The sequence below is a fragment of the Stenella coeruleoalba genome (genome assembly GCF_951394435.1).
Source record: "Stenella coeruleoalba genome assembly, chromosome: 15".
Taxonomy (NCBI): Eukaryota; Metazoa; Chordata; class Mammalia; order Artiodactyla; family Delphinidae; genus Stenella; species Stenella coeruleoalba.
The window spans coordinates 12253233-12271923 of record NC_137161.1 but is presented as its reverse complement, the minus strand read 5'-3'; the positions used below and the strand labels follow the sequence as shown (position 1 = coordinate 12271923).

The window sequence follows — 18691 nt, the reverse complement described above, 5'->3', positions numbered from 1 at the left end:
TTTGCTTGTTTATTAATATATTTATGATTTACCTCTTTCTCAACAAACAAAAAATGTAAAAAGTAAAATATTAAGAATATTTCAACACCAGATAAAAATTACAGTTGGTGATGCAGATCTGTTTGGGTGGCACGCAGAGGGAGAATCATTACTGTGGGTGTACAGCAAATTTTGTCTGAGATTTTTACACAACAAGAAGCAACCAAAAAAAAAATAGAGTTCCAATAAAATAACTCCTTCAGCCCACTAGGAAGAAACCACTCCCTCAGAAAACAAAGCTTGTCTTTACACTTAAGTCTAAAGGAAGTTTTTCACTTAGGATTCTTAAGGGAATTGTTTGCCCATTTAAATGCATCATCTCACTGTGTGACATCCCTTATATTTATGCCTTGAGGAGCTGTTCTTTTATCTCTTCTCAATTTGAGTTCTTTGGCACATAATATAGCTCAAAAAGTATTTGTGATTGCTGTTATATGTAGTAAGCATTATTATATCAGTCACTGTCATGGTTTCAGGTGGGGTTGGCAAGCTTTTCCTATAAAGGTCCGAGTGGTAAATATATTTGGCTTTGTGGGCTATATACTCAACTCTGCAGTTGTAGTTGAAAGCAGCCGTAGGCAATACTATAAATTGTATAAATGAAAACAAAGAATGTGTGTGACTGGGTTTTAATAAAACTTCAGAAATTAGGCAGCAGGTTAACCCCTGCTTTAGGTTGTTCAACATTTTATAACCAGAATATTATTTGTGAGAATGTTATAGCATTAGCTTATTGGGAAGAGAACACATTTTAATATATTTGAAATGGGAACCTTTTGGGAGATAGCAAGACTGTGTTACAAAGGAAAATGTGATATGATTTTTATTACTCAGGTTTTTGTAGGAATATATTATTTTCGATTTAATATGTAAATATTTTATAATTCAGCAACCAGAAGAAAAAGCTTTATTTATTTACTTAAAATATTTATTCACGCATGCATGCAGTGCCGTGTCTTAGTTGAGGCACATGGACTTCTTGGTTGCGGCATGCACGTGGGATCTAGTTCCCCAACTGGGGATCAAACCCAGGCCCCCTGCATTGGGAGCGTGGAGTCTTACCCACTGGACCACCAGGGAAGTCCTGAAAAGGCTTTATTTAACTTGAAAACTTTTGAGAACTGCTCTCATTGATTAATAAATAAGAAGCATTTCGTCTTGTATTTGTTTGATAGACCAGGTGAATAAATTTACAGTGGCGTAGATGTAGTTCACAGCACTTGGCTTTGATGTAAAATTTTTAAAGAGTTCAGGAATTACAGCTACTCTCCATGTTTATGATAGCGTTGAAGTTGTATGTTTGAGTTTTCCGTTTTCTCTTATGTGAGGATGAAGAGGAAGCAGGCTTATTGGAGCTCTTAAAATCCCAGATTTGTGATAATGCCGCACTCTATGCACAAAAATATGATGAAGAATTTCAGCGGTACCTGCCTCGTTTTGTCACAGCCATCTGGAATTTACTAGTTACAACAGGTCAAGAGGTTAAATATGACTTGGTAAGGTGATGGTGGAGACAAATAATTAAGACATCCCCTCCCCCCCCATGAAATAAATGGTTCCGTTTGCTCTTAAAAATATGCTTATTTTTGTGTTTTATTCCAGTTGGTAAGTAATGCAATTCAGTTTCTGGCTTCAGTTTGTGAGAGACCTCACTATAAGAATCTATTTGAGGACCAGAACACGCTGACAAGTATCTGTGAAAAGGTTATTGTACCTAACATGGAATTTAGAGGTAATTGTGGCAAAGTGTAAAGCTTTTTCAGGAGATTAATTAAAAGCTTGTTTTTTAAAAGAGTATGTTAGTATAAATTTAAGAATTTAAGAAGTCTTCTCTGTGTTGCTTTTTGTAACATATTCAGTCTAAGTTTTGTTGGATTTAGTATTTCACCAAGGCAGAAGCTATTTTTGAACAGTTGACTTGAGACAAGAAGTGATTGATGACTTTTAAATACAGAGTTGAAGCCCACCTAGTTTGTGCTTAAGGTTAAAATAGTCCTAAGAGTCTGTATTTGTACAAAATGTCTTTCTGATAGTTGGGAAGAGCAGTCATTAGATCATTCATTCAGGAACAAAATGAGGAAATAAAAGTGTAACGTGGGGTTTTATTTCCTTTCCTTTTTTCATAAAACTGTATGTAAAGGACAGATCTTTAATCTGATACTGTCTGTCCTACTTGTTTTGGTGTTGAAATGACTGTTTATGAAATAATGGTGATAGTAGTTGTTAGGTTGTTTGTTTAATGTCCTTATCTGGCAGAATAACAAGTTGGCATCCCTAGATTGGTCTCCCAACACTTTTGAAGGTTGGTGATGAAGTCCAGTTCTGTGGACGTTCACATTAGAACAAGTGAGCCTATCTCGCAGCTGTATGCATTACCTATTACCTAATCTTTCAGGGTAGCGTTTGCTGCTCTAGTGATTAAGAGTATATGAAGTAGTCATTTGTTGGGAAAGAACACTTTGCTGTAAAACATGGCAATTCCACATACTCTTCTGCACACTCAACTGTAAAGGTAGAATGACTTGCCATGTCTTTCAAGAGGTGATCTGAAATGTCATCTTGCTTTGTAGCTGCTGATGAAGAAGCCTTTGAAGATAATTCTGAGGAGTATATAAGAAGAGATTTGGAAGGATCTGGTGTGTATTTTGGTTTTTAGCTGTTGGTCTCTTAGCAAGCCAGTTTTAAAGTTGCTCTCTGTCTAATAAATACGGGGAGGTGAGGGAGTCCTGATAAGTGTGTCATTTCAGCTGGCTTTCATTGGAGAACTGTTTTCCTTCTTTAACTTGTACATGGTAGAAAGCAGCTCTTTATACGAGCTATATCAAAGTATCAGATGTAGAATTACTTGTCTTCTCTTTTTTATATACTTATTAGTGTTTATCGTACTATTATGGTCTTTCAGTTTTGTTCTCATTTTACATTTGTGGGGAATTTTTTCATTGTTTTTGTTGCTGTTAGCTCTCAGATGGCAATTTGTTTTCTTATAAACTTGGTCGGTTGGTGGTGGTTTCTTTCTCCCATAATGTATTTCCCTTTGATTTTGTAGATATTGATACTAGACGCAGGGCTGCTTGTGATCTAGTACGAGGATTATGCAAGTTTTTTGAGGGACCCGTGACAGGAATCTTCTCTGGTTATGTTAATTCCATGCTGCAGGAATATGCAAAAAATCCATCTGTCAACTGGAAACACAAAGATGCAGCCATTTACCTGGTGACGTCTTTGGCATCGAAAGCCCAAACCCAGAAGGTGAATCCTTTCAGTATATTTTTATTTCTAAAACATAGTTGTTGGTACCACAGAAGTCAAAAAGAAGTGATATATATTTCTGGTTATATAGCCTACTCTGTTAGATAATGTGTCAGTTCTGATTAGAATTCATATGGTTTCCAAAGATGGCTTTATACTGATGTATTAAGCACTTAAGTTTCTTATGGACCAAAATATCAACAGATGCCACACTTGCTTCCTTAGCTGAGACTCAGTATATAAAACGTGCTAAACTTAAATTTAGCTGTTCTTTAATTTAGGGAAGTTTCTTTATTATCTATTAGAATAGTCTTATATGTAAGTAGTTTGTGTTTTGAAGTATTCATTTCCATCTTCAACCTGGTTTTCTAAAGCTGCCTAAATTTGCAGTGTGGTAAATAATTACAGATTTTTCATGTTATTTCACTGTTATGAATTTGTTTTTTAGCATGGAATTACACAAGCGAATGAACTTGTAAACCTGACTGAGTTCTTTGTGAATCACATTCTCCCTGATTTAAAAGCAGCTAATGGTGAGTTTTGTGAAATGTTTTTAGTACAGCTTACACTATACCTGCAGTTATTTAAAAATACATTTATTTATTTATTTATTTGTCTGCACCAGGTCTTAGCTGCAGCGTGCAGGATCTTTTAGTTGTGGCATGTGGGATCTAGTTCCCTGACCAGGGATCGAACTCACGTCCCCTGCATTGGGAGCGCAGAGTCTTAGCCACTGGACCACAAGGGACGTCCCTACACCTGCAATTTTTATTTTTAACTAAAAAATGAGTACCGTTACAGCTCTATATCACCATGATACTGAAAGTGGTGGCTCCTATCCTTATTGCAGTTACTTTATTGGATAAAATCTCAAATGGTTGCCCCAGATCTTGCCCAGGTGAAATTAACTTTCCATAAAGAAAATGTCTCTTATGTAGAAGGAAAACAGGAACAAGTGAGACTAAATTGTCACTGTATATTTCTAATGTACATATAATAATGCACTAGAAATTATACTTTGGTTTTTGTTTTCCTTCTCATTTAAAAAATGAACTCTTGGGGGACTTCCCTGGTGGTTCAGTGGTTAAGAATCCTCCTGCCAATGCAGGGGACACGGGTTCGAGCCCTCACCCGGGAAGATCCCACATGCCCCGGAGCAGCTAAGCCCATGCGCCACAACTACTGAGCCTGTGCTCTAGAGCCCACGAGCCACAACTACTGAAGCCCTCATGCCGAGAGCCCATGCTCCGCAACAAGAGAAGCCACTACAATGAGAAATGCATGCACCACAACGAAGAGTAGCCCCCGCTCACCGCAACTAGAGAAAGCCCGCGTGCAGCAACAAAGACCCAATGCAGCCAAAAATAATTAATTAATTATTTAAAAAATGAACTCTTGGGAATTCCCTGGCAGTCCTGTGGTTGGGACTCTGTGCTTCACTGCCGGGGTTCAATCCCTGGTCAAGGAACTAAGATCCCACAAGCTACATGGCGAAAAAGAAAATAAAAATACAATATTGGGTTGGCCAAAAAGTTCGTTTGGGTTTGTCCAAAATATGTTAAGGGACGAACGAACTTATTGGCTAACCCAATAAAACTAAAAAAAAAAAAAGAACTCTTAAAAATTGAAGTAAATTTAAAGTACTTGAAACTAATAAATACTAAGGATACTTTCATATGTTTACAAAAATATGTTGATCAAGAGATATTCTTCTAAAACTTTGTGGAAAATTTAAATACACTAATAGGTAGGGATAATATTACAAAGAACTTCCATGTTACTATCATTCAGCTTCAGGAACTTTTAACAATTAGCCGATATTTTATCCCTTTCACTAACTTACTTCCCACTACTAGTGCAAGCTCCTCTAGAGAGACTTGCTCTTGATTCAGAATAGCTTCAATTTTGGAAGAAGATACTACTGTTATTTCATGGTCCAAATCATTTTTGTTCAATTACATAAGTAACACACGTTCATTTGTAATGAAACTTAAAGATAAGGGGGAAAATTAAATTATTTATAAACTTACCAGTATTAATAGCTGTGTAGTAGATCATTATATAATTAAGCTTTAATTACTTGACATTTTGTTTACCAGAACCATGTTTTTAAAATCTGATAATGTTGTCACTAGTTTGGGAGTTAACAGTCCTTAGCACTAAAATAACTGTGACTTTTTTTTTTTATATAGTGAATGAATTTCCTGTTCTTAAAGCTGATGGTATCAAATACATTATGATTTTTAGGAATCAAGTAAGTTGCTTTTCATTTATATATTATATGCCACTTAATCTCTTAAGAGTTTTATTGTATACTGGCTTCTCTTCCCTTCTGTGCAATCATTCGATATCCACATCTAACAAAATTAACAATAACTCCTTGAACTTACGATGCCAGTAGAGACTGTCATACAGAGTGAAGTAAGTCAGAAAGAGAAAAACAAATATTGTATATTAACGCATAAATGTGGAATCCAGAAAAATAGTACAAATGAACCGGTTTGCAAGGCAGAAATAGAGAGACAGATGTAGAGAACAAATGTATGAACACCAAGGGGGGAAAGCAGGGGTGGGGCGGGTGGGATGAACTGGGAGATTGGGATTGACATACATACACTAATATGTATAAAATAGATAACTAATAAGAACCTGCTGTATAAAAAAATAAAATTCAAAAAAATAAAAAAATAAAAAATTAGGATGCCAGACCATGATTAATTTTCCTCAGTTTCTCTAAAATACTGTTTTACAGTGATTTTATTAAAATTTGGGATCCAAACAAGGTCTACACGTTGCTTACGGTTGATTATGTCTCACGTCTTCTAATTTACAACAGAGGGGTCCTTCTTCCCCTTTCTTTATTCATGTCATTTTTTGGAGAAACCAGTCATTTACCTTGCAGAGTTTCTCATTCTAGTTCTGGCTGATTGCATCCTCAGAGGTATGATTTACCTCTTGTTCTCTGTTCCCTGTATTTCTAAATTGGTAAATCTGGAGGCTTGATTAGATTTTATTCCTCTGGTAGGTGGGGGGTGGCGAGAGTTTGTCACTGGTATACTTTGCTTCATTTCACTAGGACACGTACATTGTCTCATCCACTTTCAGTGATGTTAAGAGTGATCATTGACACATTTTTTGAGATCTAGGTAACCTAATATAATATTCACCATTTTTAAGTGTATACTTGTGTGGTTTTTAGTATGTTTATTTTTTTGTACAACCAACACCACTGCCTCATAGATTATTTAATTACCAATTTGAATGGGAAAAACAGGATAAATGTTTGTGTGTTTTTCCCGTGTCAGTTCAGAGTAGTGAGTTTAAGTGCCTTACCAGCCTCCAGAGGACAAATGAGTGATTTTTTGACTCTCTAGTTGTTCCTTCTTTGGCCAGTAGGAGCCCCATTATGTAGGTTCCTGTGTCCCCTTGACACACTTAGTAGCCTTTAACAGCTTCCCTTCTTTCATATATGACAGAATATTCCATGTTCATCTTGTACATTTCCTGCCCCAGACCTGAACTAGCCACACTTGAAGGTGGGAAATTTTATTTAGAGACTATAATCTAGGTGCTAGGGAAATTGGTTTTAGGCTTTTTCATAGGAGAGAGCCAGAAAATAAATAATACCAATATTATTACTAAAGTAATGGTGCTGAATGCTGTTTGATTTCTTTGTGTTTTTTATATCCTTCGTATATTATCCTATTAGGCATGTATAGTCAAGAAATACTATGTTTAAAGCAACTTGAAATTATTCTTTGTGCATTTTTGCCATTAACTTGATAAATAGATTCTTCTGTTTGTGGGGTTTTGTTTTATTTGGGGGGGGGCATGAGAAAGGTTACTTTACACACCTCCAAAGTCAGGCATGGTACATTCAGAAAGGTCTAGCTTTCCTCCCTGTTTCTTCTCTCGTCCTAAAAGTAACCATTTTTTACCAAGTTTTGGTTTATGTTTCCATTAGTTAATTTTAAAAATATACCCTAATACTGTCCTAGATATATTTATGTATTTCCCCTCCTCCTACACAGAAGAGAGTATGCTAAACACGCTGTTTATCACTTTGGTTTTTTTTCTTTTTTGGCCGTACCACGTGGTTTACAGGATCTTAGTTCCCCACCCAGGGCTTGAACCCGGGCCCATGGCAGTGAAAACTTGGAGTCCTAACCACTGGACCACCAGGGAATTCTGACACCTTGCTTTTTTTCACTTAGTAAATCCTGGATGTCATTCCATGGTAGTATTTACACAGTTCCCTCTTTTTTTTTTTTTTTTTTTTTTTTAATTTAAATAGCATAGTACTCTGGGTGGCTCTCCTGTGGTTTACTCAACCAGTCCCCCAAGAGGTAGATGTTCTGGGTGTTTTCTAACTTCCACTATTTTAAATAATGCTAATTATTTGAAACAATAGCTTTGTATGTGTCACATAGTGTTTTTGCCATTGTAACTTTGAGATAGATTCCTAGAAGTGACGTTACTAGATTAGAGGGTAAACTTATATGTAATTTTGCCAGATCTTGCCAAATCTCCACAGGGGTTGTATCATGTTGCATTTAAAAAAAAAAAAGCACCTATTTCCCCAAAGATGTTGGAATTTTGCCATTTTGCCAAACTCACAGATGTGAAATGGTATCTTATTGTAGTTTTACTTTGTATTTTTCTTAGAGTTTAAAAGCTTATCTTGCCATTTATTTATTCTTAGTTTTTATTGGAGTATAGTTGATTTACAATTGTGTGTTAAGTTTCAGGTGTACAGCAGAGTGAATCAGTTACACATATATCCATCCTTTAGATTCTTTTCCCATATAAGCCATTACAGAGTATTAAGTAGAGTACTCTGTGCTATACAGGAGTTCCTTATTAGTTATCTGTGTTATATATAGTAGTGTGTATATGTCAGTGCCAGTCTTCCAATTTATTTCCCCCCCCGCATCTTTCCATTTAAAGGGCCATTTTCATTTCTGCGAACTATCTATTCATATTTTTTGTCCATATTTCCATCTGATTGTTGGTCTTAATTTTTAGAAAACATGTAATTTCCTTCTGATTATTATTATTTTTTAATGGTAGAAGATATATTATTTCATCTACCTATATATGTTCTCAGGCACGATCAATTTTATTGATTCCACTGGACCAATAAAAGCTAAAAGTCAGTCCAGCAAGTTCACTGAGACTCTGGATCCACCCCTTCAAGTCACTGATGGAGTCTTTTGGTCACAACCCTTTCCTTGTTAAAGCTCTTCACAACAGCTTCCCAAACATGTTCAGAATCAAAATACCCTTCACATTTTTCATTTCTTGATTCATATATTTTCCAAATAGTTTGAACCGTGAATAAGAATTTGTGGATCCTGAAGTATCTAGTTTTACAACATAAATCTGCTTTATAAAACTTTATCTTCATATCATTCCCCATTTTGATCAATCACATTCAATTCAGGCTCCAGCCAACTGTAGCACTCTCGACCAGAGAAAGGAAAACAGACCCACACCTGGGGCTGCCCCTTGTGCAGGAGTACTCCGTTTCCTATGTTGGAAATGCAGTGGGCATTTTTAAACCACCGATTATTCCACCATTAAGTTATCTGCTGTTGTCTGTTTGAAGATCACAACATAGAAATTTATTAACAGCCACCCCCCAGGGAAGACAGATAAATTCTATTAGTTCTATCTACTTCAGGGCTGAATACCATTTTGACAGTTAGCTGTGATGGAGAAAGAGTGTAGCTTACATTTACTAAGTTTTTACTGTTTGTCAAGTACAGTGTTAATGCTTATGATGGAATCCCACCTCATTTGACTTATACACATTCAGTTATTGGGCCTCAGCAAAGAGAATGAAAGAGAAAAACTCCACCACCTAGTGCCTGTCAATGAGCAGACACCCCCCAGAGTGGGGAGACTCCAATCTACTCTTCCCTCAGTGAGCCTCGTCTTTTTTTTTTAATTGAGAAATAATTGACATTAATTTCAGGTATACAACATAATGATTCATATTTGTATGTATTGTGAAATGATAACAGTAAATCTAGTTAACATGTCACTATACACATTGACAGAATTTTTTTTCTGTTGATGAGAACTTCTGAGATCTGTTCTCTATATGCAGTATAGAAGCAACTGTAGTCACTGTACATTGCATCCTCATGACTTGTTTTGTAACTGGAATTTTTTACCTTTTGACCCCTGTCACCCATTTCATCCACTCCCCGCCTCTGGCAACCACCAATCTGTGCTCCGTAGGAGTTTGTTTTTCTGGTGTTTTTTTTATTTTTTTTTTCCTGTTTTGTTTTTTAAGGTTCCACGTGTGAGATACATGGTGTTTGTCTTTCTCTATTTCACTTAGTATAATGCCCTTAAGGTCCATACATATTGTCGCAAATGGCAAGATTTTCTTTTTTTATGGCTGAATAACATTCCATCTGTGTGTGTGTGTGTGTGTGTGTGTGCGCGCGCGCGCGCGCGCACGTGTGCACTCCACACTTTCTTTATCCATTCATCCACTGATGGACACTTAAGTTGCTTCCAAATCTTGGCCATTGTTAATGCTGCCTGTGAGCTTGCGGGTGCCTGTAGCCATCTCTGTGTCTTCTTTGGGAAAATATTCAGGGGAATTCCCTGGTGGTCCAGTGGTTAGGATTCAGCGCTTTCACTGCTGGGGCCTGGGTTCAGTCCCTGGTCAGGGAACTAAGATCCTGCAAGCCATGCAGTGTGGCCAAAAAAAATAAGAAAGAAAATATTATTCAGCTCCTCTGCTGAGTTAATTGGATTGTTTTTTGCTGTTTAGTTATATAATCCTTCTGATTCTTAACACTGTCACTTTAATTTTAGTGACACAGAAAACAAAACAGCACAGTTCGTCTTACTCCCTCCAGTACCTCCACCAAATTACCCTGCAGCCATCTTGTAAATTATTTTAAACACACAAGCAGGAATAGAGAATAATTTAATGATACATAACCACCACAAATCTTAACTCCAGGCCATAATTACTTAAACCTACACACACAGTGGAGGGACGCAGGGCACGCCCTCCCCATTCCCATTCTATTCTCTTTCTCCCCAGAGATAATGAATGAATTCAGTGTAAGTGATTATTTATGGCTTTACACGTTTGTTTCCACAAAAATTCTATAGTATTACATAGGTGTAAGTTTTTTATTTATTTAAATGATACCCTACTATAGGTATTGGTCTACATATCTAGTTTTCTTTTGTGCTTAACGTTGTTTTTAGTAGATGTGTTAGAGTTCATTTTTAATAGCTGTGTAGTATTTTTTTTTTTTTTTTTTTTGCGGTAAGCTGTGTAGTATTCTATCATAAGAACATGCCACAGTTTATTTCCTGTGGATGATTCTTCAGTTTCTTGATTTATACTTTTTATGTGTCTTTGACAGGTATCTACCAGGGTTACATGCAACCTTGTGAAGCTGTTCTGTTTTAAAGATTAAAGGATATGCTAAAGTTTTAGAGGTTTTTAGTGAAGATTAGTATGCTTATGTTTATGCCATTCCCCCCCCCCCCTTTTAAGAGGAGAAAATGAGGCACAAAGAGCTTGAATGACTTTTCTAAGAAATACTTGCTAGTGAAAAGTATGGTTCTAAGATTAATGAAATCTCTGCTTCTCCATGATATTATTATTTTACCCTAACCATAGTTTTATGCTCAGAGAAAGAGAATTGGAAGAGTGAGTGTGAGCTGAACCATTATGTGAAGGTAGAAGTTTTGATTTTTTCACCTGTATCATCTCCATTGTAATAGTGGCTGAAAAAAAAACCACTTTTTAGAATCAGCAAGTCACTCTCTTAGAGCTGTCTTTTACTCAAGATAGTATCAGTGAGTTACAGCATGTATATTGTTTTTTTCAGGTACCAAAAGAGCATCTTTTAGTCTCTATTCCTCTCTTAATTAATCATCTTCAAGCTGAAAGTACTGTTGTTCATACTTATGCAGCACATGCTCTTGAGAGAATGTTTACTATGAGGGGGCCTAACAATGCCGCTCTGTAAGTATTTGATGCAATATATTTTTTCATCTCGGGGTGAAGACCATTCTGTACTGGTCAAAGATATCTCAGTATATTCATAATTTCATTAGTAGTTAAAAAAATAAATGTGTATATTTTACTCATTTATACTATGCCTCGTTCCAAAAGGATTTGAGACTGCATGCCAGAGTAGACACATTCTGACAGTAAAGTTAAATGGAGGAAATTGGAGCAAAGGAAAATAACTGGGGTGTGAGGTTAATAAACAGAAGTGTGTCAGAGGATCCTGTACAGTAGGTAAAGAAAGAAACTTGTGGATTTTATGTGGAGTCCTCTAGCGGCCAAGGCAGAGGGAAACTTGGTGAGTTAAAATGTCCATAATGTCCATGAGATTAAAATTAAAAGTTATTCAGAAGTGGGCCTTTGTTAAGGGAATACAGTGTAGTAGCCCTGTTCATAGCAACATCATGCAACAGAGTTATTTTCACCTTGCTGTTTTTGTGATCTTATTTAGTGCTGAGACATGACACAGCTGAGTGAAAGTAATTCTCTAGGGTCCAAGGCAGTAGCTGTTGTGGCCTGATCCAAGGATAAAATGCAGAGGATTGGGTGGTCTGCATGTCTTTCAGGCCTTTTCTTCAACAGTGTTATTTCTTGAAACAGCTTTGGGTAAGAGATGGAAAACATTCTAGGTTCTTTCTTTCATCAAGAACTTGAAGTACAGATATGTACAGTGGCCAGTTAAGGGTTGAAAGGTTATCCTTTAGGCGAGTTAAGCCAGTACCTGTCTTCAGGCCCAGAATTTATGCAGAAAACATTTCCGAACTTGCTCCACCTCCAGGAAAGCTAGATGACTGAGAGTCCGGGCTCTGTTCTCGATGGTGACAGATGTGATCCAGGGATGACCTCAACAGCCGTAGACAATGTTGGGTTTGCTGGGTTTGTTTAATTGTGTTTGGTCCCAGATATGCCTTCTTAGGAACTTAACATGAGCACTTATAAAAGCAATATTTTCCTAAGCTGTCTTCCGACTGTCAGTGGTGGGAGATGGCTCACTTTTATGCCAAGAAGTGTGATTTAGTAGTTGCGAAGGGTGTTCCAAAGTGACAAGCTCAAGAGTTGGTAGTGACTGAAAGCTGTTTTTTCATCTATAGCTTTACAGCTGCAGAAATCGCACCGTTTGTTGAGATTCTGCTAACAAACCTTTTCAAAGCTCTCACACTTCCTGGCTCTTCAGAAAATGAATATATTATGAAAGGTAGGCCGTTTCCCTGGTGTACAGACTATAAGTATCTAATTTCAGACTACAGGGGTGGTAAACACTCTGAGTTGTACTTCAGGTTATGTAGTCTATGAACCAGATACTGTTTGTCAAGCATTAGGTAGGTTTCGATATTTTTAAATGAAAAATAGTTTAGTTTGTTGGTGTTTTCAGAAAAAATTTTACCCTAACTTGATATAGAACTCCTCTTACTAAAGAAAAGGTAGCAAACTCCTTTTTTCTTTTCCTAGGTTGAAATTCTTGAGGGCAAAGATGAGCTCAGACAACATTTATTGACGGCATGTTCTGCTAGGTCTTGGTGTGAAACCTGGGTGTATTTGATAGACCCCGTACAGATCCTGCCTTCATAGAAATACTGCCAGGGACACAGGCAGCTGTTAACAATCTGTCAGGTGCTCCATTAGGAGAGTGTTTTGGGAACAGCTCTGGGACAGTCTTAGTCTTACTTGCGGTTGCATTCCAAGAGTCTAGCATGGTGGATGACTCATAGGAAATGCCTTTTTTTAAAAAATAAATTTATGTATTTTTGGCTGCATTGGGTCTTAGTTGCTGCACACGGGCTTCCTCTAGTTGCGGCGAGTGGGGGCCGGTCCCCGTTGTGGTGCGCGGGCTTCCCACTGTGGTGGCTTCTCTTGTTGCGGAGCACGGGCTCCAGGCACGCAAGCCCCAGCAGTTGTGGCGCTAGGGCCCATCTGCTCCGCGGCATGTGGGATCCTCCCAGACCAGGGTGTCCCCCGCACTGGCAGGCAGACTCCCAACCACTGCGCCACCAGGGAAATCCGGAAATGCTTTTTAATTCCCAGTGCCTCTGGCTTGGTCAGGACGTGTGCGTGCGTGCGTGCGTGCGTGCGTGCGTGTGTGTGTGTGTGTGTGTGTTTTCAGCACTGTATTTCTCCCAAGAGTGATGTGTAACTACTTTTGTTGAATGTCCGTTTCTGTGAGGTCCCAGTAAATACTGTTGTGTGAATGAATGTGAGGATTCTGTGCCAGCCCAGAGGAGGGGCGCTGATCCATCCTGTAGCCCTCAGCTTTCTCTAGCAAGTGATATCTAGGCTGAGGTGCGGGATAGGTAGCAGTTAGCTACTTGGAGGGTGAGTCTTTGGCGTCACTGCAAAGTCGAGGAGGCAAGAAAGGATAACTTTCTGTCTATCCTGTGTGCCTAGCATACAGTAGGTGCTCTACTTAGTAAACATCTATTCTGTTTGTGCAGAAATAGCCATCATATATTTTTGGCTTGATAATGTATTTCTCTCCTGTGCGCAGTGTTTTTAGGTGTCTGTTAATGAGCAGTTAATTCTGTAATATGGGCCTTAGCTTTACGTGTATTTTTGGATTTTTCTCAGGCTCCTAGTCTCTCTTTTGGGGGGTGATGGGCAAGTGGCCTTCTCTTTCAGCTTCTGGTAGGCTGTGATCATACTTCCAATAGGCTAGAGGTAAAATTTCATGCCACTGATTTCTAAGTAAAGGAGACTCAAAACAGACTCCCTTCCACCTGCTGCCCGCCGTGTCCATCCACTACTTCACCTGCCTCCTCTTGGTCTGCTTCTTTAGCCACTTCATTATTTTTTATTGTCCCTTAAGCCTTCTGGAAATAACACTTCCCAGCTAAATTTTGTTGCCAATTGTTGGTCTAATTTTAAAAGGGAGGGAAATTTAGATGATTTTTAAATGTAGAGAGCTATCTGGGGGTTGTGTAAGAGTCTTAAGATTTTAGTTTATGAATCAGTGGACTTTTTTCTCCCACTAATCACTCTTTTATTCTGAAGTTTAACTATTTGTTTTTGCTCTTTTCATATTTTACAGCTATCATGAGAAGTTTTTCCCTCCTACGAGAAGCCATAATCCCCTACATCCCTACTCTCATCACGCAGCTTACACAGAAGCTATTAGCTGTTAGTAAGGTAACAGAACCAGTTCTGAAAGTGCAGTTGCTTTTTAACCTAAATGCTTCAGACTGTTTGAGCCTCAGAACTCCCTGGCAGTCGGTCGGACAGAGAGAGCTCTGTGACTCCTTCCCGACCAGCAGTTAATGTGTGATTCTGAAAGTGTGGGGTGACAGAGATGGGAGCCTGGGCAGAACTCTCCTTTAAGTGTAAGCTCAGAGACTTTAAAACATTTTATTCTCGCTTTAAAAAGTAACGGGTTCATTGAAGAGAATTGAGAAAGTACAAACAATCTGAAATGATCTTAGATGGAAGAAGTAGGCTTTGCACCAAATGGACACAAAAGCAGCTATTCAGACTAATATAAAATGATGACTGAAGTCCTTGTGTCTGTTCTTCCTGACTCATTTCCCCAAAAATAAAATTCACTTTCTTTGATCAAAGATTTTAGATATTTTGATCCATATTTAAATATTAATACCAAGTTTTAGAAAATAAATCGGTTTAAGGCTAATAAAATTCCTTTGTAGACGCTTATTCTTAATTACTCTATGATAAGGAGATGAAGTCATAGGAAGTATTAGAGAGACTCAAAATAGTGATCCTGTTTGCACCAAATTCTGGGTAAGGGCCTTGGGCCTACTTGGGTTTGGGGGAATTGAGAGAAAAGAGACATAGGGCCTCTCCACTTTCACCTGCCCCTGTACATACACACTTATCTTCTGAGTTCATCAGCTTCATACGGTAGCCTTCCAAGAAGGATTTTGTTTGAAAAAGAAAATTGAAAATGATATGAAGGATTGTCACGGTGCAGATACAGACATACTGAGGCCCACAGAGGTTAAGGTTTGCCTGAGGTCCCACACACGGCTAGTGGCAGAGTCAGGTCTTTTATATCCCTGCTCGTTTCTCCCACCGCTGTTTACAGTGACGACTCTAGGAGAGCACACAGGTTTAAGAAAGCTCCTTGCAAGCGCTGGGAGCTTGGGCTTACGTAGTCACCTCCCCGTGATTCGGAAGTGTTTTTTCATAAGTAGACTTTTGCTCATTTAAAAAAAAAAAATCCAAACAGGTATTAGTATTACTTCATTTTCTGAATTTTAAAGGCACTGTAAAATTTTAACATATATGCAGGCTTTTTAGTGTAATTTGTGGGGTTTTTTTTAATATTGATTTAAAAAAAAATGGCATCTCTTTCAGTGTGCTTTTAGTAAGGTTAAATGTTTTAGGTTATTTTTAATATAGTCAATTGGATTATTAGAGTCATAAGCTTTTTTTTTTTAATTTCAGAACCCAAGCAAACCTCACTTTAATCACTATATGTTTGAAGCAATATGTTTATCCATAAGAATAACTTGCAAGGCTAACCCTGCTGCTGTTGTAAATTTTGAGGAGGCTTTGTTTCTGGTGTTTACTGAAATTTTACAAAATGATGTACAAGGTAAGTAAAAGAAAGTTATTTTTCTAGTTGAATAAAATTATTCAAGTGATTATAAAATGCAGTCTGCCTAAGAGATATGTGCCTTTTGTGTCAGAGTCATTAATTCTGAAGCTGACAGCTCTGTTTTTACTTTTATCAACAGAATTTATTCCGTATGTCTTTCAAGTGATGTCTTTGCTTCTGGAAACACACAAAAATGACATCCCGTCTTCCTATATGGCCTTATTTCCTCATCTCCTTCAGCCAGTGCTTTGGGAAAGAACAGGAAATATTCCTGCTCTAGTGAGGCTTCTCCAGGCATTCTTAGAACGAGGTTCAAATACAATAGCAAGTGCTGCCGCTGACAAAATTGTGAGTCAGATTTTGATGTAACTGTAATTTTCTAAGGTAACTGAGAAAAACTAGGGATGGCAGATTCTTTAAACTTTTTAAAAAATTTCTTAAACTTAATAAAAAGGGAATTAATTAGAACATGTAACAGAATTAATTAGTAGAAAACATTAATGTATATTTTATTAGAACTAGGTATCCTTTAGTAATATTTATCTCTGGTGGAAACTAAAAGAGTAAGAGCCAAATAGGTTAATTTCAGGAACTTAACTTTAAAGGCTTGTTGTGTTTTTTTTTTTTTCCTCTACACTTCAGAAGTAAGAAAAAGAGAAAAAGGGTTAGATTATGACAGCATGCACCCTTTTCCAAAATATATCACCTGTTTAACTTTTGGAACAATTAATCCTTGTTGCTTCTTTAACTAATTATTTAATCTAATTTGTTGTAGCCTGGCTTATTAGGTGTCTTCCAGAAGCTGATTGCATCCAAAGCCAATGACCACCAAGGTTTTTATCTTCTAAATAGTATAATAGAGCACATGCCTCCGTGAGTATGAATATAACCTCATTGTACATTTAATTGAGGCTTCTGTTAAGTACTCAGAAAAATGCTGAATTTATATTGTTGCTTTTTATTCACTTCTTTAGTGAGTCAGTTGACCAATACAGGAAGCAAATCTTCATTCTACTATTCCAAAGACTTCAGAATTCCAAAACAACAAAGTTTATCAAGAGTGAGTAAAATCATTTTGGTGTTACTATAGAAATAATGAAGGAAAGAGGCTAAAAACCCTTAGACTTTATATGTACATATAAACCTTTTAACAGTTATAAATTTTATATATAAAATATTTTAAGATGCTCGTATTCTTCAAGCACTAAATCAGTTTCAATATATTGTGTTCCAGAGGTTAGTTTGTAAGTTTAAATATCAAAACATTTTTCATTTTTAACAGAAATATCATAAAGAAATATAAATCAGAGACTGTATGTAAAGCCTTTTTATGACTGTAGTGTAAAGGCAGCGATTCTGTATGTTAAATTGTATTAAAAGGCCAGTATTGATGCCAAAGTTAGTCATTGGGTTTTAATGATTTGTGAATATTTCATTTGGCAGACTTTCACTAAATCACTTATTTAATGCAGTGAGTCCTCTGTATTGATACTCTGCACCTCCTTTCAACAGGTTTCTTAGTGTTTATTAATTTGTATTGCATAAAATACGGGGCGCTAGCACTACAAGAAATATTTGATGGTATACAACCAAAGTAAGTCTGTTTTCATTATTTATTATCCTGTTTCTAAAAGCAAAACATTTGACCTCTTAGTCTCTATTTTATAGATGACTTTATAGTTCTTGATGCACAGTGATAGTTATCTTTGTGGTTTCCAAAATATTCTTGGGGGGTTGGGTTGTAAAGGAAATACTGCAAACGTTTTCCTAATTCCCGAAGGTCTCCACACCCCCCACACCCCCCCCCCCCCCCCGGCCCCCTGCCCCATCCCCCGGCATTCTCTACAGCCAGTGTTCTATGTTGTGTTTAGACAGCTGGCATTGTCTCCCGGAGCCTGCCTCTCTGTTAGAGCCAACTGTGATTTTTCAAATGAGAAGAGTTTGGATCAGTGAAATTTTGCTTTTGACTTAGTATATATGCATAAGAATGTAGTTAGGCAGCATTTCCCATGTAGTAGGGAAAGGAAGGATGGAAAGGAGGACAACTCCTTGGAGAAAAACTTTCCGCATCTGTATTGTACCAAAAATAATTCCAGATTGATTGAAATGTAAAAAAAATGAATTAACCTGAAATGTACCAGAAAATATGCTTTTCGAGCTATAGGAAATTGTGAGGAAATCAGCAGTTTCATTCAGTGCTGGTGGTGCCTAAGTTGGTATGGTCTTTCTGTAGAGCAAAAAATACGTACTTGTTACCTAGAGCATCAAAATGTCCATGCTCTTTATCTACTATTTCCACTTGAAAGAATTTAATAAAATAAATTCTTCATAAAATAATGAGAGTATAAATTGAGAATTTTACATTGAGAATCTTACAGCATTTAGAATTATTAAAAACTTTACTGCTAGGATGTTTGCGACAACATTCATAGGCCAAATCATTTTTTTAAAATACAGCCATTAACATTTACATACTTAAAGGTATGTAAGCATAGAAAGTTGGGAAGCTTATAATCCAAAAATGTTAAAACTAGTTAATGCTGGATGGTGGGGTGATGGTAATTCTTTTTTTCTTATCTGTTTTCTGATTTCTAATTTTTCAAAGATTTCATGAGTAATTTGTAAAAACATACAAGACCAAAAGAATGGCTGTAAAGATTTTCCTTGAGCAGAGGCTTAAGGTAGTATTCACAAAAGATGATGACAGTTGGTCACAAGAGTAGAGGTTTGATGTTTTGTTCTGTCATTTTTAGGTCTCTCCCATTCAGTTGATCAAAATTAACAGCCTTATTTTGTATTTTGTT

General features: G+C 37.1%; 1 protein-coding gene across 2 annotated transcripts in view; it reads left to right on the top strand.

Moving 5' to 3' along the window:
- The window catches only part of CSE1L (chromosome segregation 1 like), a 43545-nt gene that overhangs the window by 20978 nt on the left and 3876 nt on the right, over positions 1–18691 (top strand). For both annotated transcript variants that reach the window (XM_079944737.1, XM_079944738.1), the window contains exons 9-22: positions 1368–1535; positions 1642–1771; positions 2610–2675; positions 3086–3288; positions 3737–3821; positions 5481–5542; positions 11160–11296; positions 12433–12536; positions 14364–14461; positions 15734–15884; positions 16027–16235; positions 16663–16760; positions 16862–16947; positions 17400–17481. In XM_079944737.1, coding sequence (XP_079800863.1) covers positions 1368–1535; positions 1642–1771; positions 2610–2675; positions 3086–3288; positions 3737–3821; positions 5481–5542; positions 11160–11296; positions 12433–12536; positions 14364–14461; positions 15734–15884; positions 16027–16235; positions 16663–16760; positions 16862–16947; positions 17400–17481 — 1679 coding nt within the window. The remainder of the gene's footprint in view (positions 1–1367; positions 1536–1641; positions 1772–2609; positions 2676–3085; positions 3289–3736; positions 3822–5480; positions 5543–11159; positions 11297–12432; positions 12537–14363; positions 14462–15733; positions 15885–16026; positions 16236–16662; positions 16761–16861; positions 16948–17399; positions 17482–18691) is intronic.